The sequence below is a fragment of the Acomys minous genome, assembly GCF_964271855.1.
Source record: "Acomys minous genome assembly, chromosome: 8".
In the NCBI taxonomy this organism is placed as follows: domain Eukaryota; kingdom Metazoa; phylum Chordata; class Mammalia; order Rodentia; family Muridae; genus Acomys; species Acomys minous.
In genome coordinates this window covers 78600356-78627699 of record NC_140489.1, presented here as the reverse complement: position 1 = coordinate 78627699, position 27344 = coordinate 78600356, and the positions used below count along the sequence as shown (strand labels likewise).

General features: G+C 39.5%; 1 protein-coding gene across 19 annotated transcripts in view; it reads right to left on the bottom strand.

The window, feature by feature from the left end:
* HDAC9 (histone deacetylase 9) overlaps positions 1-27344 on the bottom strand; it is an 861568-nt gene that overhangs the window by 111883 nt on the left and 722341 nt on the right. For all 19 annotated transcript variants that reach the window (XM_084791695.1, XM_084791697.1, XM_084791698.1 and 16 more), the window contains one exon: positions 2901-3019. In XM_084791695.1, the coding sequence (XP_084647821.1) occupies positions 2901-3019 (119 nt within the window). The remainder of the gene's footprint in view (positions 1-2900; positions 3020-27344) is intronic.

Sequence of the window (27344 nt, the reverse complement as noted above, 5' to 3'; positions counted from 1 at the left end):
ACTGGGAATCCCTGGAAGGCTGGGCAGTGATGCCAAGACCTACCCAGTTAGGGTGGTGACTTCTCCGCATCCTGAAGCTCCCTAAGAGGATGTGTGCCGTTGTTCAGAGGTGGGTACTGGTGTTCTTGTTATCACGGTTGGTATCTGTGGCTCTTTGGTGCCATTGTGAGCTTTTGAATGTAGATTCCAATCTCTCTCTCTCTCTCTCTCTCTCTCTCTCTCTCTCTCTCTCTCTCTCGTTTCTTTTCTTTCTTTTTTTCTTTCTTTTTTCTTTTTTAATATGACGACATGACATTTTTCCCTTAGTGAAGAAAAATCCAGGACCCGGCTCATTCAATAGCAACATTCACTATCAACTAAGTGTAAATCTATAAACACTTTATTTTAACCTCAGTTTGAAATCTGTGAACTTCTCAGGACAGCCTCTCCTGTGCTGTGCATGCTAAGAGCCTCTCTTGTTCTTATTTGTTTTCCTTACTTAATGTCAGAGAGTTGACCGAGGAGCCATTGCTAGATAATGACAACCTGAGGCATGCCCGCTTCTCTTAGGTAACGAACGCTGATAAGGAAGCCCATGATCTCTCGAGTAGAGAAGATCTCAGGAGGAAACAGATATGCAGGGGCTAGGAATTGAAAAGGGAAAGATGGAAGTATTTTATATTCAAATTTATTTAGGCATAGAAAGTGATAAAAAAAAAAATCTCTCCCACATGAATACAAACACAGTAGTAAATTTAAAATAGTGACGGCTGAGGTCCCAGGATGAGCTTGGTACTACAGGGAAGAGGTGGAAATTTAAGAGGGGGCGGGGTCCAGCAGGAGGTTTTTAGGTCACTGAAGACATGTTCTTGAAAAGAATTATGCCAGTCTAGCTCCTCGCCCTCTCTTTTCATCCCCACCAATGAGATAAATGGTTGTACTCTGCCACTTCTTTCCCACTATATTGGGGGCCTCGCCACAGGGTCCTAAACAACAGGCCCACAGATTATAAATTCAAATGCTGTAAGATGAAGCAAACCTTCCCCACTGAATAAGTTGGTTTTCTCAGCTATTTTATTACAGCAATGGAAAGCTGACCGGCACGACTGAAGCAAACAGTGTTAGAACCAATGTTTCTAGTATCTATAAACAAATTCAGTCATAGGGGAGGGGAGTAAGGGGGAAATGGGAGGGAGGGAGGAATGGGCAGATATAAAGGAGGGGATAACCATTGAGATGTAATATGAATAAATTAATAAAAAAAGAACAACAACAACAAGAAAATCAAAATAGATGGCATATATGCAAGAACATCTCAGTAGACCCATTACTGTGTACATTTAATGCACGCTAATAAATAAAAGAAAAGCCAAAAAAAAAAAAAAAAAGAAAACCCAAAAAACAAAATTCTTCTAATTTTTTATTCTACTTTTCAATGGACATTTGAGATTTCAAACTCATGTGTCCAAAATTTAACGCAAAGACCAGTCCTTCTACCTTTGAGAGATGGACATGTTAAACCTCCACCTCTTGGCAAGGAGAGAGGCTCAAGGACCAGGGTTTGCCCTACTCCTGAGGAAGATGTGTGCATTTAATGCCAAGGGCTACTTTCCCCAGATTTCTGACTTTCTCTCCATGTGTTTTGTATCATTTGCATTTTTCTTAATTTGGGTACAGCTGAAATTTTTTTTTATTTAAAATGAACTGGTGGCAGCCTTGACAGAAATGAGGTTTACCCACAGTGGGAAGACTCATTTCTATTTGAGGTGAATTCTGTGGGCAACATCACCAGAAGAACAAGAGAGATATTTAACACCAGAAAATACCTCTTTATTCAATTTTACCAAAGTTATGCATTATCTATATTTTGTTGCTTGTGTGGAGTTGGCTGCTTTAATATGTTTTCGATAGACAACAAGGCACCAAGAACCCTGGGTAAATAATAGATGTTAAAAATAGTCACTACCTAACAATGTTACTGGAATAATTAGAGTGCAGAAATGCTTTCGCATGAGCAGCCAACTAAAAACAAAGGTTGGCATGGATTTGTTTCTTTGGTTCTTTTCAAATTAATATAGCACACTCATTCCAAGCTCATCTCTCCCTCTAAGACTACTTAAGTTGTTTTCATTTTGTTTGTCTTTTAACTCCCCCAAAACATGTAATACTGGATACCATCCTTTGTGCAGTTTTACAGTTTTTTTTCTTGTTTAGTATGCTCAAACAGTGCCAGTGTTTATTTTTATGCACGATATATATATATATATATATATCACTTTCATACTCAGAGCAAAGAAACTGTTCTTAAAGAAAGTTCCCTTTCTAGCTAAGTTCCATGGTGTCATAGTCTTCAAATGAAATAAAACACAAAACTTGTATTTCATTGTTGACTGGCTGGCTGCTATGGAACAGAGTCAAAAGTTCGTCTCTGCAACCCAACAGAAAACTAGCAGAACTCAGAGACCCTTCAGATTGCTGTAGCACCGCCGAGCCTGTATTTGCACCTGGAAGTACAAAACATTATCACCAAATAGCTATTTCCATCCCAGGTAAGATTCAACAAAAATAACAACTACAATCTCCTTGCCAGAAGCCCAGTAGCTTCTCTAGACTTATGACTTCTCAGATCAGTTAATACACTCCAAATAGAAGCTACATTGCTTTAGCCTTTAAATGAAAAATAAGACTCCTAAAATGCGTGAAGGCCATCAAGTCCACCATAAGAAACCATTTTTGCCTTCCTTCAATGAAAATTTCTCCAGAGACAAGAAGAAAACAGAGCAATAAGCACCATGCCAAACACTTTCAACCACCTCCCCAAAGTTCACTGAGCTTACTACGTAAAAGGTATTGTGTATCTTAAAGATCATAATGGTGTGTGACCTCATAGCATTTCATGAAGTCCTGAAAGAGATACTTGCATTTAGCTGTCACTTTGTAACCCCCTAGGGGAGGGGTGTGGCCTTCCAATGCATCAAATCCAGCAGAAACCAGGACCATGTCTGGATGGAACTCTCTGGCCACAGGCATCACGACAGTCCTGCACGGTGAAAAGGCAGCAGTCACTCATGGGAAAGGTGAACACCTGTAAACACTGCTTTGTAAAATGACCTGGCACCGCCTCAGTCACTTCCCAGGAAGAGAAGGAACAGGAAATACAAACTGGATCAAAAGCTTATCATTTCCTTCATACTCCAACACTGTTGTTTTAGCACCCAATACAGTCGTTTTCCTTTCATCTTTTTTTTTTCCCCTTCAGACTGAAAAACACCATGCTCTGCAGGTACATTCTGAAGCCTGTCACAGCACACACACATCTGCAGCTGTTTTATCCCATTGCCTATAAAAAAGAAAGGCCCACTTCTTCCAAAGGAGACCGATGTTTTACAGAGGAAAACTGAAGCTTTAGGGAGAGCCTAGCTTGCTCTAGTTAGTAAGAAATTGGTATAAATTTGAACTATAAATTTCTTTTGGGAAAAAAAGTTTGCTTTCCCAACTTTAAAAATATATATATTTTAAAATATTTGTCATGGTAGGGGGTGACTCTTGCAAAGGAAAAACACAAAATTCCCCTAATAGAATCCAGATTATGATGTGAAGTGAGTCCAAGGCCAGACACAGCAGGAATGTGGCAGCCTTGCTGCTGCCGGCCCCACTTAGACACATCAGCACTCACCTCTCGGCCTCCTCGGGGTGCCGACCCTTCCCATCCCTGTTAGTTTTGAGAGAAAATGACTGCAGGGCCTCAGGAAAAGAATTTATGAGGGCTTCAAGCTCAGAGTCCCATCATAAAAATTCAAATACCAAAGACTATTTAATAAAATGAGAAAACAGCACACTATTATGAACTTTACTAGTAAGACTTCTGTCTGTGAGAACTAAAACAAGTGTTCTAAGAGGAGTAGTAGTATAGAATAGTTAGTATAGAATAAACAAACAAACAAATAAATATTGTATAGAATAAATAAATAAATAGGATAGAATAATTAGTGTAGAATAATTAGTGTGGAATAATTAGCAGTAGAATAATTGCCTCTTTTTTTTTTTTACAACAATCACATGCCAGTTTTACGTAAAGAAACTTTGATTGAATGTCATAAACAAGAAGTTGAAATTAGAAAGTAACTAAATGAAACTTATCTAGAGAGAGAGATAAACTAAATCAACAATTTTTCCCCTAATAACTGTCTGTTAGCATAAAATGCCAACCATCTGGCTTCTAAACATATGTACACATGTAGTCCTCTTAGTAGCTGGAAAGTCATGTAAGTATTACATAGTCACTAATGGAACTAAAAATATATATATAATTCTACTACTATGTACAACTTACTGATTATTTTCAATAATGTTAGGCATCTTTTGTATGGATCCCCGATCTGAAGAGATACATAAAACTCTTTTCTTCAACAGTATCAGCTATGACTTTGTTGTTTTCACAGAAATATTATGTATAAATCATTCACCAATGTGAATGAATAAAATGACCACATGTTATTGAGACATTGCATTAAAGTCTCTCAAAGAATGCAGAAAATTTCCTCAAGATCCTCTCTTTATTTTGCTGGATGCTAGATGCTTTCTAAGCAAATAACCACTCTGGTTTATTTAAGACAATCAACACATTCTCTGTGCCAATCATTTCTGAATTCACAAACAAGAGGTTTACAACCAAGCTCCATCTCAGGAACTCAATCTTAAGCAGGTGTATCCAGTCCAAAAATAGGAAGATGATGGAAAATTTTGAGAGAAAACCCTACCACACATCCCAGTGAGTGTTAGTTGTAAACTTCTTGCAGCCTGGGGCATTTGAGAGAAAAGCCTTGATTGAGAAAACTCTCTAGATCACACTGGCCTATGGGCATATCTACGGGGGATTGTCTTGATTATTAATTGATGCAGGATAGCCCAGTCCATCATCGGTGGCACCATCCCTAGGCAACTGTTCCGGTTGAGCAAGCCAGCTAGCGAGCGGCATTCTTCCATGGTTTCTGCAGTACTCCGCTGCATGAATAGCCAGCAAGCCTGCTCCCCAGTTCCTGCCTTACTTGACTCAAGGAAGGACACTGACCTGAAAGTGCAGCATGCAATAAAACCTTTTTCTCCCCAAGGGGGCTGTGGTCATGGCGTTTGTTACAGTAGAACCATTATCTGTAGGATTCTTCTCCTCAAAGGTGACATTCTTAACACTCTGGTTTCCCCTCAGAGCAACTCTTAGCCTAGATCATGGCTTATTCCTTTTCATTACTGAATACTATTCTCTGCAGGGAAAACGACACTGTTTCCCATTCATTTGTTGAAGCGCATTTGAGTCACTTCAATGTTTTAGCTGTTGTGAATAAAACTGCAACATGCATTTGGGCACACACACAAAAAAAAGATAAATTCTTAGAATTTTTGTTCACAGGGCCACTGTTTGTTGAATGAACTAGTTGTGCGTGACTAGAGAAGGTTTGTGTGATGCTCTGATGCAAAGTATTCTGCAAATTTTCTGTTAAACTAAAGAACTATCTTGCAACAACTGCTTATCAATAGTGATGTTGGTGACATTTTGCTCTTTGACTTCAACTAACACACACTGTCTACTTTGTTGCAAACTCTGCCATGGCTGAAGATTGTTCGGTTTCAAACTGCATCTTAATTATTTTCATATTTTTGACATAAATGTTCCCTTGCTTATATCCCATAAACAGAACTAATATTCCCCAGATCTCTTTATTTTGGTGAATTTAAAAAATATTTTATGAACACAAGTGTTTTGCCTGCAAGTATGTCTGTGCATCAGTGCATGCCTGGTGTCTACAGAGGCCAGACGAAGGCATTGGATCCCATGGAACCAGATTTACAGATGATTGTGAGCCACTGTGTTCATGCTGGGACTAGAGCTCAGGTCCTCCGGAACAGCAGCAAGGGCTGAGCCATTCCTCCAGCCCCATTATTTGGTAACTGTTAAAGAGATATCACAGAAGTGTTTGAGCGCTTCTATTTATGTTGGCATGGATTTAGAATATCCACTATAGCCTGCGTCCCCTCTCCAAAACTCCTGGTGAAATGAAATACCATTGTTACAGTATGGATCATTGCCATCGACGTGGGAGTGGGCTCCAGAGGCACACGTGAGTCTGCCAAGTTTCCTGTCTGTCCTATGCCTATTTGTATGTCCTTCCACCGTGTTATGGCACAGCATGAGAACCAATACCAGATGCCAGCACCACAATCCTGAACTTTGTACTTTTCATGACTGTTTTCCAAATAAATTTATGTTCTGTATCAATTTTCCAGCTTTAGATAATCTGTTAGAGCAACACAAACTGGACTAAGACAACGTTTGAAAGACCAAAAGACTCTTATGAAAATACCAAGTAGAAAGGTATAATTTTTGTTGAACAGATTCCTCAAAGACGTTCATGGGTCTGTTGTTAACGAGAGCAATCACACCATACATGTCTGCTTAGGTTATCATACACTTCCTAAGAGCCGTGACAGCCCAATAGCAACGGCCCATCACTGCACAGCTAGTGGTCAATGTCAATCTCCAATAAAAAATACAGAGATTCTTTGAAAAGTGATTGAATCTAGGACATTATCACAAAAAGATGAAGTGAAAAAGAAGTACTGTGTAGTGGCAAGGGAGTCTGTAGAAGAAATAAGGGCATGCTCAAGGGTAAATGGGCTAAAGCAGAAAAGCCCAAGGTGGCTAAAGCGGGACCAATTCCAGAAACACATCGAGTAATGCTAACAATGTATTATAAGCCATAAAATCAGATAAGTCGTCATGAGTTCATAGGATAACAGAGATATCACTGAGCAGAGAGGAAACAGCTTTTTCTACAGAATGACCTATCAATTGACAAATGTCCAAGAAATAAAAGAAAGAGGAAATCACCATTTAAATAAGATTTAAAAAAAAAAGTGAAGAAAGTAAGATTCAGATTCTATGCATTTTTCATGTTAGAAAATACAAGTAAAACTTTACTATTGTGAAAACTTATGAAACTCCAATATTTTTTTCAAAATAAAAAGTATCATGTAAGAAATATTACTAACTGAACAATGAGAGTGTTATCAGCAAATGGACTTTTAACTTTTTCTTTTAAGAAAGATTTGCTTATTTATTTTACTTATGTATATATGTGCTGTCATGAGTTCGTCTGCTTAAGATGCATGTTCAAAAAGCCAAAAGAGTGTTGGATCCTTCGAAACTGGAGTTATATACAGATGCTTGCCAGCTACCATGCAGGTGTGGGCAACTCAGGTCCTCTGTAAGAACAGGAGGGAGGGAAGAATGGGAGGATACAAGGGATGGGATAACCATTGAGATGTAACAAGAATAAATTAATAAAGGAGGAAAAAAAAGAAAAAAACATTTTAAATTATTTCTGATATAAAGCAACCTGCTCTTTATTCAAATTAAAAAAAAAAAAAAAGAACAGCCAGTGCTCTTAACTACTGAGCCATCTCCAGCCCAGTAAACAGATTTTAAAACAAAATTTGAGTAGAGAAAAAAATGAGAGCAAACTAGAAAAAAATGAGTCAGAAAAGGAATCTACTGCCCAGAGTTTAATCTAGAAGGAGCTAGAGAAGAAGAGAGAGATATTTGGCCTCAGGAAGCACTTAGTAAGGAAAGAGCTACAGTGGGGAAGAAAAGAGGCAGGAGTGAAAACAAGACATAAAAGAAATTTGATCAGCAAAGACTACTAGAAGTTGTCTAAACATCCTAATTGCTTTTCCTCCTAGTAGCCAGGCTAAGCATTCAGATGGTCTCTTCCTTAATGATAAATATGTGTGGACAAATTATAAACTCCCCTTGTGGATGTTGGTGACCTCCAAATACAGTCCTATTCATTTTCTCACTCATGGTATTCAGAGACCATTAGGCACTTTACAGAATGTTACCCCAAAATAGAGTATGGAGGGGTTAAAAAGATTTTCTGATCAGACTCTCAGTTGACTCATTTACATACTCATTATAAAGACTGACACCATCTATTGCCTTCTTAAACATCAATCGAAAATAAGAGAATTTGTTGACTCATGAAGAGACCCAAGAGTATGGGGAAAACACATTAAAATCAACTTATAAACAACTGGAAAGAAACAGAGATAGTTCAGGGAATAAAAAATATTCTCAAACATATATTACATACAAATAAATATATTATATGTAAACTCAGACAATATATGCATATTTATGCATATACATCTATATTTAAAGATAAGGTTTCACTATGTACCTGAGGCTGTATATAGTGTATACATGTATATAGTTTAGTCTTTTCAGTGCTATGACTAAATATCTGACAATAAACAATTTAAAGATGAACTGTTTCAGTTAGCTCACAGGTGGAATGTATAGTCCACTACAGCAAGAATGCCTGATGGCAGATTCTAGAAACACCTGGATCACATTCATGGATATCAGGAGGTAAAGACTGTCCCGGAAGCCAGGCTTGTCTGTATGCCTTAAGGCCAGACAACTGAAGATCTAGCTAAACGTGGGCTCCCGAGAGATCTGCTTGCAGCAGTAATGCTGGAGAGTTCCTTTCACCCTCTTAAAGAGCAGACTGGCTACACTGACAGTGAGTTAGGTGAAGCCCTGTCCTTCAGCTGAACCTCACCAATGATTTACTATGGCTCACAGTGGCATGTGCTGAGTGCTGAGTGAAAGACACCACCCACTCATTTCACATGTGCCAATGCAAGAAGAGAGCAGCGCGGAAAACTGTTCTGGCATTAAAGAAGAAACAGGCCCAGCTCTATAACCTGAAAAAAGTGTGTGTGTGTGTGTGTGTGTGTGTGTGGTGGTGTACATGTGCCAAGTCCTCCTGCATGTGGAGGCATGTGAACACCCTCGGGTGTCACTTCTTACCTTCCAACTTGCTTGATACAGTGGGGTCTCTTTGTTGTTTTCTTGCTGTATACGACAGCCTATCTGGCCTGGGAGGAGCCTGTCCTACACATTTGGCTTCCATGTGGTACCGAGGATTTCAACTCAGGTCCTCACACATACACTCCAAGGCTTTCCTGCCCTGAGATATCTCTGTGTTAGTCAGCTCAGATTTGAAAACATCTGACTCCATAGACTTACTCCCAAATATTATTTTATTTGTTGAGGAGTCATTTATTGCACTCTGTGCTGGTAGAGGGAGGCTTGAAACAGAAAGGACTTATAACTCTACCCTTAAGGAGACTGGAGACTATAGGACTACAATAAGAAAAAAAATGTTTTTGCAGTATTGTAGATTAAGCCTCAAGCACACGCACTGTACTCACAGATACAGAAGACAAGAGTCACCAGGAGGGACAAAACAGCAAGAAGAAAGCCCACCGGAAATGAAGAATGAGTATAGACATCAGTGAAGGAATTGACAGGAAACAACAACCAGATACTAAAACAAAGAAGATAGCTCATCAGGCAGCGTGCAAAAGGAAGGCATGCAGAGCCTAAAGAAGAGCGCTGAGAGTGGAACACTGGGTAGCAATGGCAGAGGAATCTGAGGGCCAAAGGATCCCGGGATCTGCATGCTGTTCAGGGAGAATGTGGCAGTGTCTTCTGAGGCACAGTCATGGTTGTATCTCCCTGAAAATTCAAATCCATTGCTCAAAAATCTCATGGAAAGATATCCCCAATAGGGTTTTCTTCTCTGGGCCTTGCCCAATACCTGGTCATATGGTCTGTGTTTCCCTTTACTAACATGGGCTGTTCATAGCTGGAGAGCTATGCTTGCAGGAATGCATTACAACTTTAACCCATTCACTTCTTTGACTATGAATTTTTACAACCCATTGATGCCATTATCCAGGTTTACAGATAGTTCTGATCTCTTGACTTCTTTGACTTCACATCTAAACTGAGAAGAAAAGAGTGCATATGAACAATCAATCAGTCTATAGCCTTACCACCCCGAATGCTCCTGATTTCATCTGAGCAAGTTAGCACTCAGTAAGAAATAGGGTAAGACATAAATTTTGAAGAAGAAATGACTGCTGTGGGTTTTGACCTGGGGACACTGAGACTGACTGATATAACTAGTGTATGAAGTAGGGAAAGTCATGTGTACGGAAGAACAACTTCAGATGGGAAAGCATGTGCAAATGCCCTGAGAGGGGCTTGGGGGTACTCAGAAGACTCGGAGATGCTATTGTGGTCTACCCAGTGCAAAAAGAGCAGACTGCTGCATATGGTGAGAGTCACATACGTGGTATTGAAGCCAGGGGAGGTCAGGCACTAGAGGCCTCTGCAGTGCTTTGAATGTAATCCTCAATAAATGAGAAGATGCTAAGGGATTGGAGAGGGCTATACTATGTTCTGATTTATGACACCTCAAAGGATTTCAGTCCCCTGTGTGGCTGATTTATAATGGCACACTATATTCATGCATATGTGAATTATAGGTGAAAATTCATGTTTACATTTTTCTGTATGTGTAATTTTAGGTCATGGCTTAAAGGTATTAGATTATGAGTTAGATATTTCCAAATAGTACAAGATGTCCTGTTCTTTTATGTTTTTCTTACAAAACAAAGTGCACATGACATCATGTACATTTTCCTTCATTTAGCTGCATTTGTACATAAAGGGCGAGGAACAACATCCTCCAGAAAAGATCATGACAGTCCACATTTGAACTGGCAAAGAATAGCACTGTATCACATCCAGACAGATGCTTAGAACATTCCCACCATCTCTGTTACCACTGGGCCAGTGTGAAAGTGTTAAAGGGCATCTGTGGGGAGGATTTGCTATGGCCACTGAGTACACCCAGTATGGTGTTTATAGTCAGTTACAGAGGTCCTGAGTTAAGTCCTATATTTCTGGTCATCTTACATTTCCTACTCAACTCCAAACACACACACACACACACACACACACACACACACACACACACACACATACACACACACCTCCTTAAATACATAATGGATGCCCTCCCAAATGCACCCAATACCTACCCTCCACTAAATGAATTCACACTCAACAGATATACCCCAAACACACTAACAACATCTTGCACATATATACCCTTAACACCCATTCTTCTGCACACATATCCTTGTATATATACTCAATACAATTCCAAACAGATATCTACAACACACACACACACACACACACACACACACACACACACACACACACACCAAACACAGATGCCCAAGGCACAATATATGTATTCCCAACACCCCTAATGGTCACACCTCAACTGCCCCCCACAAGAATGCTCCAACATAAACTTCCAACACACAAACACCTCCTTGAGTATGTGTGCACATACACACATACCTTATACAAGATTTATTTTGTTCTCTCAACTTGTACACACATGTTAGTCCTTTTGTACTTTAATTCTCTATCTTTGGCAACTCTTTTTCTTTCCCTTATCCATTAAGAAATGCCATTGCCTACACTTTGAAAACATATCTGGGAAATTACCATCTCCCAGAACCACCAGCACTCTCACCCTAAATGTGTCAAGATCATCTTTCTGGTACAGCTTACATGGCTCCCTCTGCCTCATATGGACTGCAGCTAGCCAGGGCAGCATAGTTGATCAGATCCCCATCATCGCCCTCAGGGCAAAAAACATTTTTAATGACCTACAAGTCCCTGGACAGTGAAGCTGTCCAACACAGTTTGATTCTGTCTTCCTATTCTTGCCAGAACACTAATCAGAAATATGCCTGACTCACTTTGGCCAAAGGAGTGTTTTTTAAAACCTAAATATCTTTGTAGTAATATACATTTCTTTTTTAAGACTAAATAATATCCCACTGGATGTAAGCATTGCACTTCCTTTTTTCTTTCTTTTCTTTTTTATTGATTTTTTAATCTTTCACTCTACATCCCTATTGTAGCTCCATCCCTCTCTCCTCTCCTCTTGGTCTGCTGCTCCCACCCACCCTCTTCTCTCTTTCCCCCTTCCCTTTCTCCTCAGAAAAGGGGCACCTCTGCCCCTCGTACCAACCCACCCCAGCACATCAAGTTACATTACGGCTAAGCTCATCCACATCTTCTTCCACAAGGCCAGACAAGGCAGCCCAACTAGGCAAACATGATACAAAGTAGAGCCCATGTCAGACATAGCTCCTGCTACACTTGTTAGGGGACCCACATCAAGACCAAGCTGCCCATCAGTTACATATGTGTCAGGGGCCTAGGTCCAGTCCATTCATGTGCTTTGGTTGATGCTTCAGGCTCTGTAAATCCCCATGGGACTGTTGGTCTTCTTGTGGAGTTCTTGTCCCTTCTGGGTCCTTCTATCCTTCTCCCCAACTCTTCCACAAGGCTCCCCAAGCTCCACCTAATGTTTGGCTGTGGTCCATGGCATCTGTTTTGATCAGCTGCTTGGGTGGAGCCTCTCAGAGGACTAGGATCCTGTCTAGCATACAAACATGCCAGAGTATCATGAATAGTGTTAGTGGTTGGCTCTCTCCCATGAGGTGGGTCTCAGGTTGGGCCAGTAATTGTTTGGCCATTCCCTCAATCTCTGCCCCATCTTTATCCCTGCATATCTCATAGGCAGGGTAAAATTTGGATTAAGGGTTTTGTGAGTGGGTTGGTATTCCCCTCTCTCCACTGGAAATCCTGCCTGGCTAGGAGATGACAGCTTCAGCCTCCATGCTCCCCCATTGCTAGGAGTCTCAACTAGAGTCACCCCATCCTCCTAGGAGCCTACCCTGTTTCAAGCCTCCAGCTTGTCTCAGAGATGTCATCCCTGTGATTCCCTTTTCTCTCCTAGCCATTTTGCCTCCCACTCCTGCTCTCCCCACATTTCCCTTTGTACTTTCTTTTTCATCTATCTATCCATTAAAGATATTTAAGTTGCTGGCTATAATGAGCTAGGACTCTACACACTAGAAGTGAAAAAGCCAAATGGTGCTGACAATTGAGTGCTTTTGTTTTACTTCACCCTCTATATCACCCACCTCCCCCAAATGACACACTTACCCATCAATCTACTATCTACTGTCTGTCTGTCCTTATGTATTTTCTGATTACTTCATTCACTGCAAGATTCTATTCATCTGTGACAAATAGAGGAGTCTTATTCACCAGAAGCCTGTTTGACAAGTGGGAAATATTCAACAAATAGTTGGTTGAATAAAATCTCAAATAGAACTCTTTCTGTCTTATTTGACTTCTTTTTTCATTTATTTCAGCTGAAGTTTTCTTGAGTTTCCATTCTTCCTTGGGTAGGACATTTCACAGATACATCTGTAATGGCTGTTTGAATGAAGGTCATTGCCTTTGCTTGTGGCTTCATTGGATACCAATATTTGCTTTTAGTGTAAAAATCAGAACTATAAGGCTCTACAGAAGCACCCAGAACAGGAACGGTAAATGTCAGCATGCATCCATGCTCATTCTGTTCATGTTATCTATCAATTGCCCCAGGGAACATGGGTGTAAATCATGCATGGTGCAGAGCATAGGCCATGCACTGCCTATGGATCCCAACTTCTCCAGATGGCACAAAATGTTACTCTCCCTCCCTTTGTCTACCTAGATTCCCTTTCTGTCTCCACAATTCTGCTTACAACAAATTACCTAGAAGCCTACAAGTAGAACATTATGATAGGCAGATTTGGGCCCAGGGGTCCCGCTCAAACTAAGGCACCAGCCAAGGACAATACAGGCGGTAAACCTTAAACCCCTACCCAGATCTAGACAATAGACAGAACACTCTCCACAGTAGAGTGGAGAGTGGGATATTACTTTCTCACATACTCTGGTGCCTCACCTTTGACCATGTCCACTGAAGGGGGAGATCTGGTGGCACTCAGAGGAAGGACAGCAGGTTACCAAGAAGAGACTTGATACCCTATGATCATATAGAGGGGGAGGTAATCCCCCTCAGGAACAGTCATAGGGGAGGGGAATAAAGGGAAAATGGGAGGGAGGGAAGAATGGGAGGATACAAGGGATGGAATAACCATTGAGATGTAACAAGAATAAATTAATAAAGGAGAAAAAATGGAAAAAAAAACCAAATTCCCACCTGTACTTTTGTACACTGACCTACATATTTCTTCCTTTATTCATCCAATTAGCTGTTGAGCTCATAAAGCATCACTTCTTCACAATATTGTTCTGATGGTTTTGGAACATGCCATGAGAGAGAAGAGGAGTCATAATAGGCTTTCAAGAAGGGATCAAATTCAGCAGTGCTTCCCATTGGCTGCCACCTCACAAACGAATTCTTGTTTTCAGTGTGTGATATTCCCGGGTGGTAAGATGCCTGCATTCCAACTCAACACCTCCAGTTTCTCTTTGTGGCCTTGCTTCCAATTCTGCAGGCTTAGTGATTGTTTTTGCTTTCTCAGTGAGGGGATGGAAGACTCACCTAGATGACCTACCTCTGAGGTCAGATGAAGCTCTCACATGCCATGTATATTTCTGATCACAGAGCTACTGTGTTACACACGTTTCTTACTTTTTGTGTCCTGAAACTCAACACCCTTTCTTGTCAAAGTCCTGTGCTAACACTTCCTGATTTGATGACTTGTCTTTCTTTGCTGCTGTTTGATTCCATAGTCAAGCCCCATCACCCTCAAGGATGAAGGTAACATAATTGCCCACTTCTACAGAGGACATTATTTATGGATGGCAGATACGGCATAACAATATATTCTAACTAGGATAATATGTGTCTATTCCTTTATATTCAAAGTATTATAGTTTAAAAATCCATTCTTCTTATTACAGTTTTCAGTAGGACATTTATATTTAATGTAATATACATTTATATTGCTTTAGGATATTAAAATACCAGTGCTAATTTTGAACTCTACATTGAAAAGAAAATGAATACTTGAAATGACTAAGGGGTTTTGCTTGCCCAAGATGTGCTATATAGCTATTAACTTCAACTAACCCAGAGATAGTAATTAATCTACCCCCCAGCTGAGGAATGATGAGCGATAAACAAATGCTTTCTCAAAAGTATTTCTCTCTGGCTCTGGAATATTTCTAGGGAGTATAATATTATTATATTTATGCTAGCATATTTGGTATTGTGCTGAATGAGAAATGATGCTAGCTGTCTGTAAAATTTCACACTTGAGTGTAGCAGGCTGAGCAAAATGATAAGACTGACTATCTTTGGGTAAAGAAATTTCTGTCTGATTAACATAGATAATCACACTGACAATTACAGGAGTTTACAGATTCTGCTGCTGTTAAACACCATATTGATGTCTCACCTAGAAAGGCCGGGACAACAGAATTAGAGACTTAGAGATACGGTGAACTTGGAGTTTTCAGAGGCCATAGGAGAGTGCATATAGAAGTAAACATTCTTTTGCTGAGAAATATATTTTAACACACATGTATGTATAAACTATCTGTGTTGTGTACTTCCATTTTCAGTCATTATTGAACAAAAGCATATACATATCATGTATCTTAATATACCAAAAATGTGGCAATAATTTTGCAGTGGTGGTTCTTAAGTATTTGTTGTGATTTGGGCCAAATGTGGGCTAAGTAACTTACAGATGGTCTTCTTACATAAATAGCTTTATAAGCATTCCTAAATCAAGTCTTCAAATCTGTAAAGGCAAAGGGTAGAAGGGAATGGGAGTCCATCATGTGTTCTTCCATAATTAGTTAAAAACAACTCAAGTCCTCAGTCAAAGATGGTGAGCCACCATGGGGTGAGGGCCAAGGGTCTTAATCATTCTTAGCTTGACTCCTTATTTGTAAGAGGAATTTGTTTATTATATGTGCATGTGTGTTGTATGTGCATGCATGTCTATGTATTATACATTCCCAGTGCCCTCAGAGCCCCAATGGTTTGAGTTACAGGTGTATGTATGCTGCCATTTGGGTGCTGGGAACTGAACCACAGTCCTCTGGAAGAACAGCTAGTGTGCTTAACCACTGAGCTATCCTCCTAGCCCCCCAGATTTATGCTTAAAGGGCATGATACATTTAAGAAGCTTCTACAGAAATATTCATAGCAATCAAAATAAAATTTCACCTTTATTCCAAATAAATGCCAAATGTATAGGCAAGGAAGAGAGCAAAAGCATTGGCAGAGAACAGAGGTCACATGACATGGGCAAGAGGGGCACCACAGCCTCCAGTGACATGTATCTTTGCAAATCTATAGCAACACAGTGGCTCTAAAACCCTGCTCTAATGAACACAAAGCAAAATAGAAAATGATAGTAAAAACTTCTTGACTGAAATAGCAGAGTGTTGTTCAGAAAACTTAGGCAATGTGATTTGTTTGTTTGTTGGAATGGGCTCATAGCAGGAAAATTAACCACCTACATGTAGCAAACTATCCTTGCAGGGTAGAATGAGATGACTGTGACATGTGAATTTTGAAAACGTAATTATGTGCCCATTTCTTGTTATTACTTTCTTTATCCAAAATAATCCCTACAAAGATTTTTTTCTGGTCATAGGCTTTCTCTGCTTTCAGTGGGGTGCAATGTGGGGCTTAGTAAACTTATTGCGTTTCCCATTGCCCCAAGAATAGCACAAAATATTCTTTTTGTAAAGTTTCAAATAAGCCTCTCTTTGGTCTTTCCACAAGTGATTGCATACCATAAAATATTATTACATAAAGCCAAAGGACTGTGGCTAAAAATTAAACTCAGGATTCCAATAAAATCATACACACACACACACACACACACACACACACACACCACCACCACCACCACCACCACCACAAGCGTGAGAATGTTAGCCTTTATATTTCTTCTCAAAAAGAGAACTTTGCAGACAGAAAAAGAAGGAAAAAGAAAGGTCAGACTTTGCTGTAAGTAAATGTTCTGTGGTTTACAGAATTCACAAAATAAATTACAGCATGACATCCTTTTCAAGGAACTGTTTGTGTCTTTGGAAAATGTGTGTATTATTTTTGGTGAATTCTACCTTTTGATGTGGCCTTTCTGAGGGAGGCAGCATCATCAGTTTTTTTAAAAATGAGTAACAATGTAAGATGAACAAGACAAAAGGCAACCTCATTTAGTAACTAAAATCCTCTTGTTCCCCAAGGCTTAGCCAGAAAGGACCAAGAAAGAACTTGAGGCCTACATGGATCCCTGAAGTTCAGAGAAAGGCTGAGTCCTTAGTCTGGAGATTAGGCCAAGACCAGGGACATTGGACTTCATTCATAGCTAAAATGGCTGGGGGATAGAATTAGTCTCTAGGGTAAAGAAACATGTCATTTTTACTGAGGGCCAGTTCTAGCAACAATAAGTGTATCAACCACTTTGACATAGCACTATGTGCCAGGCATGGCGTTTTGTAGTTGGTATAGATCTTCCAATAGCTCATGACTACAACAGACTTGGAATCATGCATTTTACTTGAAAACATACATTTTATTCAACTATAAATCTCACAATTTATAGGTAAGGAAATTGAGACTATTTTGAAGCTAAAATTTTTGGTTAATTTAATCAATTAGTTGATTGGATTATGATTCAAACACAGATTAATCTTAATGCAATGGTTGTGTATTCTGAAATGTGATGATTTCTCTGACTTTTGCTTGAATTTATGGATGAAAATGTATTGCTTTTAAGTGATGAGTCTCTGTGAAACTAAGCTGGTGCACATGTGTTGCTAATTAAGCATTCAATGCTTCTACAAAGGAGAAGCAGGCATACAGTTTTCAACTTCCTGGGAGATGGTAGCCATTAGGTTCCAATTTATTCCTAGGTACAATAATTACAAGTTTTCCATAGTGCTGTGGTAAAGTAGTTTATATTTACTATTTTTAAACATTTATTTTATTATTAAAGGTGTGTGTGTGTATGTGTGTGTGTATGTGTGTGTGTGTGAGAGAGAGAGAGAGAGAGGGAGGGAGGGAGGGAGGGAGGGAGAGAGAGAGAGAGAGAGAGAGAGAGAGAGAGAGAGAGAGAGAGAGAGAGATTTTAGATATTTTGTTGGAGTGCTGTGAATGCAGGTATTCCCAGAGACCAAAGATATTGACTTCCTTGGAGCTGGAGTTATAGGCAGTTGTGAGGTACCTAATTGGTATACTAGGAATCTAACTGGGGTCCCCTGTAAGTCCAATAATGAGGCTTTTAAAAACAGTGAGCCATCTCCCTGGCCCCTGATATATACTATATTGGGAAAACGTAGAAACATTAATGAGGTTGCAGATTGTCAATTGGTTTCCTATGAAAACAATTTCTAAAAAAACTCAAACATTCCAGATATAAAAGTCATCATTCACTGTTAACAAGTGTTCTGACTCTGGCCTTGACTGTCTCCTTATGGGGTTCCTGAAGCCTCTGGGTCCTTCTATCCCCCTCCCTTGCTAATTGTTCCTTACCACTCTCATGGCTCCACCTGGAGCACAGCAGCAAGCCCCAGCACCTGTGCAGATCCCCTGCTGAATGGAGACTCTCAGAGGGCATCTATGTTGGCCTAATATCCACCTATAAGTGAGTATATACCATGCGAGTCTTTCTGGGTCTGGGTTACCTCATTCAGGATGATAAATTTTTTCTTGTTTTTAATAGCTGAGGAGTATTACATTGTGCAAATGTGCCACAGTTTATTTATCCATTCTTCAGTTGAGGGACATCTAAGTGTTCTAGATTCTGGCTATTATGAATAAAGTTACTATGAATGTAGTTGAGCAAATGCCCTTGCTGTATGGTGGAGCATGAAGGCCGGCAGATCTGGATCCCGGGGGAGCCTGCACATACTGTTGCATCAACCAACGACAATGTATGTAGTAAACCTAGACCCCTGTTCAGATCTAGCCAATGGACAGCTCGCTATCCACGGTTATAGGGAGAGTGGGGACTGCCTCTGACATGAACTTTGGTGTCTCCGATTTGATCATTTCCTTTTGATGGGGAGGCCCAGTGGGCATACAGAGGAAGGGGAAGCAGGCTATCTGGATAAGACCTGATTGGTTGTAGTCATATGGTGGGGGAGGAGGTCCCCTTCTGTCAGAGGTCTAGGGGAGTAGAAGAGCGTAGAAGAGAGAGGGAGTGTGGGAATGGGAAGACACAAGTGAGAAGATAGCAATTGGAATGTAATCTGAATAAATTATAATAAATTAAAGAAAAAACAAGTGTTCCAATGCCTGGCTTCCAATATCTATTTTCAGTTTTTAAAAGTAGGACGCTATGGTGATACATGATGCTACTATTGTTCTATGATGACATGTGAAACAAGCTGCCAAATGACTGTAAACCATGAGACGCCAGCGGGTAGATGGTTCAAGAGTTACTTTTCATGCATGCGTATGTGCCTTATGATCAAATCATCTTTACAGCCATTACTTAGCATCAAGATAGCATCATATTAAAAGATAAAAGCCAGGGCTGGGAAGATGGCTCAGTCAGTAAGCTCTTGCTATGCAAGCATGAACACCCATATGAAAGCACTGTGTGGTGGCACACATTTGTAGCCTTAGTGCTGCGGAGGCAGAGACAGGTAGGTAGATCCCCACAGTCCAGTGACATGCCATCTGACAGGTGAGCTCCAGGCTCTGTCTCAGAAAATTAGAAAGGAGAGTAATAGAGGAACAAACCTGAGCACTGGCCTCCACACATGCCCACATACACATGTGTATGGACACACACACACACACAAACACACACACACACAAACAAAGAGAGAGAGAGAGAGAGAGAGAGAGAGAGAGAGAGAGAGAGAGAGAGACAGACAGACAGACAGACAGACAGAGACAGAGAGACAGAGAGACAGAGAGAGAGACAGAGAGAGAGAGAGACATGATTTGTGAAACAATATTTATAATCTTTCTTTTCCATCATTTCCTAATACATTGCATTAATATCTCAGACTTGATCCATTCAATTTAGCTCATAATGTTTTAATGAGTTGAAACTCATACCTAAAGAAAACATGACTTTAAAGGAAAAAAAGCAAATGCCCACTGAAAGAAAGTAGTTCCAGACAAAGAGAAGAACATACTCAAGTCAGGGAATTACGGAAGCTGTGAAGGAGAGAGGAAATGGTGAGTTTACATGAAAAGGAATCATGACAGTGAAGGCTGAGGCATTGGAAACTGGCTTTGTGGAAAAGAGAAAGTCCAAGTAGAAGATGGGGAAAGATGTGGGTCTGGAATGTGGATGCAGGTCACTTCCTTCCATGTGTTTAAGAGCAGGGTGACAGTGATGCAGGAAATCTGTATAAGGTGGGGAACAGAAATTCACCTTCATTTAGACAAAAACAGCAATATGAATGGAAGAGAGGAATACACTGACACAGTTGAGGGGGAAGTCACCAAGTGCTCAGGCAAGATCAGGTCAGTTGGCATGGTCAGAAATGAGTTATTTCAAGCATTGGTTCCTCCAAAAATATTATATACATATATATTCCTAGGAAAACAAGAAAAATAGAAAGGTGAAGATGAAACACAAAACACATAAATTGTTTCCACCTCCCCAATGGAAAACATTTATTTAAACAAAGTCATGTGGCTGGAGAGATGGCTAATGGTTAAGGGCACAAACTTCTCTTGCAGAGCATCCAGCACCCATGTTGGGTGGCTCACCAACATCTGTAACTACAACTCTGGGGTTTCAATATTTCCTGCCCTCAGCAGTCACCTGCACTCACCTTCACCCCAAAAGACAGACAGACAGACAGACAGACAGATAGGCGCACACACACACACACACACACACACACACACACACACACACACACACACAGAGAGAGAGAGAGAGAGAGAGAGAGAGAATTAAAAAGAAATCTTAAAAGTCATATAGTCGAAGACCTATTCTGAAATCATTCTTTCAAATTATAATCACAAGTGGACATCACAAGGTTGGTATGATCGGCTATTAAATGTTTGAAAGAATATTCACCTTATTAGTAACAATAGAAATATGAATTTCCTTAAAAGTATATTCCAATTTTTAGTCTTGTCTGAGACTAAGAATGTCAATACTTGATATTGGAAAAGAAGAATTGAAATTAGCAAGCACATATATTACTGGCAAGATTACAAATTTATGATCTTTCTGAAAATCAATCAGACCCTTTGTACCAAGAAACTTATAAAGATTTTCATTGTTGTTGACCAAATACTCAACTTGGAAGTTATTTCTTTGGGATGGATGTGGGGGAAATCTAAATGATAAGGAGCTGAGTATCTAAAGTAGTGGGGACTGAGCATCACTGTACATGCTCATTTTACAAACCACGTCCTGCAGCCATTATGAAGTATTTAATCTGGAAGAAATAACAGAGTGCTTTGTACTCATATTTTGATAAAATACATTTGAAAGAATAATCAGAGACCTGAGAAAGTATTAATTTTGATTTTAAAATGTAGGAGTCAAGTGAAAAAACAAAGAAAATATGCCAAATCATTATAGGTTTTATTATTTACTATTTTTCTGTATGTTTCATGAGTTTACTAGTTATTATGTGCACAATCTTTGAAATTTGATGTAGTAAAAATGAGTATTCTATATAAAATTATGATAATTTATCTATTATTCACTAATGACTAGAAATTTTTTTAATTTCATGGATGGATGTTTTGCTTACATGTGTATGTACACACCTGGTAGCAACAAAGACCAAAAGAGGGAATCAGATTCACTGGGACTACAATTACATATGGTTGTGAGCCACCAAGTGAGTTTAGAATTGAGCCGAGGTCCTCTGCACAAACAGCCAGTGCTGTTAACCACTGAGCCACCTCTCCAGTCCTCCCCAAATTCTTTTATAATCCTTTTTTTTTCCCATTGAAAGTGTGAGAAAAAAACATAAGTGACAAAAGTTTGGGAGAGTTCTTCAAAGATTTAAAACAAACAAACAAACAAACCAATATATTTTCAAAGTTTAAATGTCTATTAAGTAATTGTATACCTTTCTTCCAGCACTACTTTTTCCAGCAAAGACATACTATCAGAATAGTTCAAATGGATTGCAGACAAAGACAACATGTTCCCTAATTACATTTCTATCCTGAACCAACAGTCAAGATACCAAAATTCCAAAATGAACTACAATGTAATATTATACAGGAAAATATAATTCACATTAAGGTTGAATGTTTATCAAATTTATAAATACTCAGCTATTAAAAACATGGACATTTTGAAATTTGCAGGAAAATGAATGGAGCTAGAAAAGATCATCCTTAGTGAAAGTCATGCATGGTATATACTCACATATAAGTGGATATTATCCCAACATACATGTCATCTGAGAGACTCTACCCAGAGGAAGATTGAGATAGATGCTGGGACTCATAGCCAGACTCTGAGCAGAGCACTGAGTAGAGTAAAAGAGTGGGGATGTGGAAGGACCCAGAGGGTTCAGAGGCCTCACAGGGAGACCACTAAGGCCTGCCCACCTGGACTCAGGGAGACCTGCCTGCACAGACTGTTGCACCAACCAAGGACAATGCATGCAGAAAACCTACACTGCATGTTCAGATATAGCCAATGGACATCTCATTCACCAAGGTTGTAGGTGTGGCAGAGACTGCTTCTGATGTGAACTCTGGTGCTGCAATTTGATCACTTCCCCTTAGTGGGATTGCCTTGTGGGAACATAGAGGAAGGGGATGCAGGCTATCTGGATGAGACCTGATAGACTGTGGTCATAAGATGATGGAGGGTCTACCCCCCCACCCCTGCTCTCCATCAGAGGCCTAGGGGAGGAGAATAGGGCAGAAGAGGGAGGGAAGGGAGTGGGAATGGGATGATACAACTGAGGGAATAACAGTTGGGATGTAAGTGGAATAATTTATAGTAAATAAATTTAAAAAAGAAAAAGAATATGAGTCATAGGCAGTGGATGACTACAAGGAAATAGTGTCTTCTGGATAAAACATTTCAGCAGCAAATATGAGTTCACTGCAGTTATAGCAGCACACACAATGCCTGTGAGAGTCCAAGCCGAGAATTCCAGAAACAAGACAAGGTTATCAACTGATCTACAGCTATTTAATAGCATACTTATAGTCTTAGGTGGAAAAATAAGATGCCCCTTGACAGAACAAAGGATAAAGAACATATGGTACATTTACCCAATGGAGTACTGCCCATCTCTTTAAGAATGACACTATGAAATGGATGGAACCAGAAAAAAATCATCCCAAGTGAGGTATCCCAGACCTAGAAAGATATACATGCTATATATTCAATTACATGTGTATATTAGTCGTTAAATAAATGATGACCAATCTACAAATCATAGATGCAGAGAGACTGGGTATAGAGAAAGGGAAAATATTATCTACATTTAAAAAACATTCTAATTATTATATTCATCTTAAAATTATTATGCTATCTTTTCCATTATCATTTGCAGCACTGTAGGGGGTATCCATTTTAGTAGACCGTGCTTGAAATATTAACCCTTCTGTTATGATCTGAACATACACAGGCTCCTGTGTTACATGCTATATCCTCATGTGCTCAGCTGCTACAACTGTTTGCAAAGTGATTAAGGCCTCAGGAGGCAGAACACGAACGAAGGGAGTGGGTCACTTGGGAAGCATATCTCCGAAAATTTTGGTTGGTTAGTGGTCCCTTACTTTCTGCCTCATATCTGTCATGGTATCAGGAGCTACTGCCACATGCTTCCACCAACACAATGTTCAGCTCCAATATCCACCCAGGACCAACAAGGGCTATGAGCCAAAACCTTTAAATCCTGGAGCCAAAATAAAAACATCCCATGTGAACGGTCACTGTCAGGTACTCTGTCCCAGTTAGGAAAGCCTAACACATCTTTTGTTACTTTTGTCAAATCCTTATACATAAATGAACAGTGAGACAGAGAAACCTTGTACACTACCAACGGCACCAGAAGAATCCAAGGGAGAAAGAGTAAGACAAGTGAACCTTTTCAGGTCGGTACCATAGAAATCAGACACGGTAAAGGTTTCAAGGTGAGATTTAATTATCAAGTAACAGTGAGAAGCATTTGACCATGTCCCCTGGAGGGGGAGACCTGGTGGCACTCAGAGGAAGGACAGCAGGTTACCAAGAAGAGACTTGATACCCTATGAGCATATACAGGGGGAGGAAGTAGGGGACAGTCATAGGGGAGGGGAATAAGGGGAAAATGGGAGGGAGGGAAGAATGGGAGGATACAAGGGATGGGATAACCATTGAGATGTAACAATAAAAATTTAAAAAAAGTAACAGTGAGAAGAAGAAAAAAGGTAACAAGGCAAGGAAAAACTTCACTGGCACTTTGGGTTTGGTGAACAGATGAAGGAATGACTGTGGCTCTATGCAGGAGATGATTTCTGAACAACCAGGTATAGAGGGAAATCTTCCCAGCATAGATCTGGGTTTCAAAAAGTCTATAACAATGCTCATTTATGGCCCATGGTATATATGTAATATCCCATCTGCATCCCAGTGAGTTCCTCAAAGCTATAGGTACCTTCTCAGCCAATTTCAGATGTATCCTAAAGAAGAAGCATCTTTAATTGTAGCTCCTTGAAGACACTCATTCTGGAGCCTTAGATCCTTTGTCAGGAATATAATAGTTGTTATAACAAATGGTACTCAGTATGTGGTAGGCCCTGTTCTAAGAGCTCTATGTAAATATATTTTTATATTAAATTATATTATTATTTCATATTATATTTTTCACAAAGAGTCCTAATATTTCCACCCATGCTTCTCATTCTGAAGACCTGAAACCCTGAGGTAGTCAGTTTAAGTGATTTGCACCCAACCATACAGGAAATGGAGAGTCTGAGTTTTAAAACCAGGAGTCTGGGTCCTGAGCTCAGGCAATTTGGGTGGTTACACAATCTGTTTAAGAGTGTGACAAACCAGATAATCGGTTTTCTAATTAGAAATAGTTTACACCTAAATTTGCATTACATCTGATTATATTGTTCATATTACTTAGAATTATGATAATAGAAAACAACTGATTTAGTCACTGCTCTATTTCCAAATAAAAATGCAAATGAATTCTCTATTTCCTGCATTTACAGTACAAAGTGCTCAGTTGAAATTGAGAGAGTGGTAGAAAATTTGTAAGACATGGGCTACCTTTTGCCTACTTCAAGTTCAATATAAGAAAAATAAGGATGTGTCCACACTGTTTTATAATCAATCACACCAATACTTTTCTTTGCAAGTAGTTGTAGTACGAGAAAAACTGGGTGGGAAAGTCCTGCTGTCCACTGAAATGATGTAAGCTTTCAAACATATTCTAATATTCAGGGTTATTTTAGAGATTGAATCCACAACTTAAAGTCATTCATAGTTTCTTGGGCCTTCATCTTCAACTTATGCTACAGTATCTCTCATGAGCAAATATTCAGAGTACATTCTTTTAAAATATGCATCTTAAAGGAATGCACAGATCCACACTATTACCAACATCCCATTCTGAGTATACAACAGATATAGAGTCTGTGTACAAAGCAAACATCAGTCCTGTTAATGTGATCTGGGTTGAATTCTTTGTAATGAGACATTTCTCCCAGGGCAGAGTCAAGGTCAAGAAGTGATGGGTTGAAATGCTTATAATTATTTTGAGCCTCATACTTTTCCACATGAATTCAAGGAAGACAGCAGTGAACAGGAGTTAGAGAAAGTGTGTTCCCATTGCTGCAAAGGTCTCTAGGGACCTTCAAAACTGGAAAAGAAATAAGTGAACATTGGCATCAGCTACTTCTGTTTGCTTAGACAACATGACCTGGATTTAGTTAAGGATCATTTCTTTTTCTTTTGTCTCTTCAGTCTTTTGACCCATTCAAGGGACACAGCTTACACAATAACAAGGAAGAAACTAAGGGTTTAGCAACCATAGCCTAATGCCAGTTAACATATCAGGAAGTGGTGGACCACAAACCAGTGAAAAGAGTGCTGGACTTTAGCACAGTCATGTCATCTAAACATAGTCGGTACCTGAGCAGGCAGCAGAGACCTGCTCATAGTGAAGTCCCAAAGCATAAGACTTCTTAATAGGGTGTGAATGAGAACCGAGTCAAGCTTAAAACTTCGCACCTATTATCTTGAATAGAGAGAAATGTACATTTATGATGTCTTCACAGAGGAAAGATAGTCATCATCAATTAGTCAAGTTTTAAGCTCTCCTCCTTAAAATAAAATATTACAGTTACATAATAGGGAGGGGGAGAGAGAGAGAGAGAAAGAGAGAGAGAGAGAGAGAGAGAGAGAGAGAGAGAGAGAGAGAGAGAGAGAGAGAGAGAGAGAGAGAGAGAACATATACATATGCTACTTTTAGGGATTTGCATTTAGGATATATTGGTAAATGTGACCAAGCCTAAAGGAGGTCCTTGACTGAACACCTCACAATCTATATATACAACTGTGGTCTCCCATCTCTGTCTACAGGGTGGAGATAATGTCCACCTGGATTTGGAGACTAGAATCAGGGATTAAAGGATCCATTGTATGTAAGTTCTCCTACCTCTGAAATCCAATGCTGGTAACTTGGTCACCAAGTACACTTGCTTTCTCATTATACCATGGAATTATTATTTGAAACCTCGGTCATACTCGAAATATCTTACAATTCTACAAGACATTATCATTTTGGAGGTACTGACCTGGTGGGCCTCCTTGAAGATTTAATGAAGTTTCCGAATTAGAAATAATGTCACTCACTGTGATGTGCAATCAATGATAAAGGCCTTTACTTTTTGCTTATTATGTTGTTTGCTTTCTTGCTGTCACGACTTTTTTATTTTTAACAGGATCACACTGTAGCTCAGGCTAGCCTGGGACTCAACATTTAACCCAAGGATGCTCTTAGTTTTCAGCAATCCTCCTGCCTCAGCTACCCAAGTACTTGGATAGCAGGTGTAAACAACCATACTTGACTTCTTATCTATTTTCAAAACCACACTTAGATCATTTACTCTTCTGTTATACTTTTTATTTTCCTGTACTCAATTCTTTCTTAACTTTGTAACTTTTAGACCTAACACCTTGCTCTCACTTCTTCTTCTTCTTCTTTCTTCTTCTTCTTTCTTCTTCTTCTTCTTCTTCTTCTTCTTCTTCTTCTTCTTATTCTTATTCTTATTCTTATTCTTATTCTTATTCTTCTCAATATTCTGAAGTATCTCCACCATTCCCTTGAATATGCTTCTGTTCCTCCTTTTGTGTAATCAACAGTACTCTTAATTTCTATATTGTAAAATATCAAGACATCCCTGGGACACCTTAAATGACTAACAGCAGCACCAACATGATCACTATCCCTGACAGGACCCTATAAAGCCTTTATATCCTTACTATTGACATAATTTTTTACAACATGTATTTTTATAGCTAACACTAATAAAATCAACTGGCATATAAATATTTCTTAGAAATGTGTTGAAAAGCATCCTTTTCTTGTTGTTAACCCGGCCTGGTCCTTGGCATTAATGGTCAATTGACATACTTGC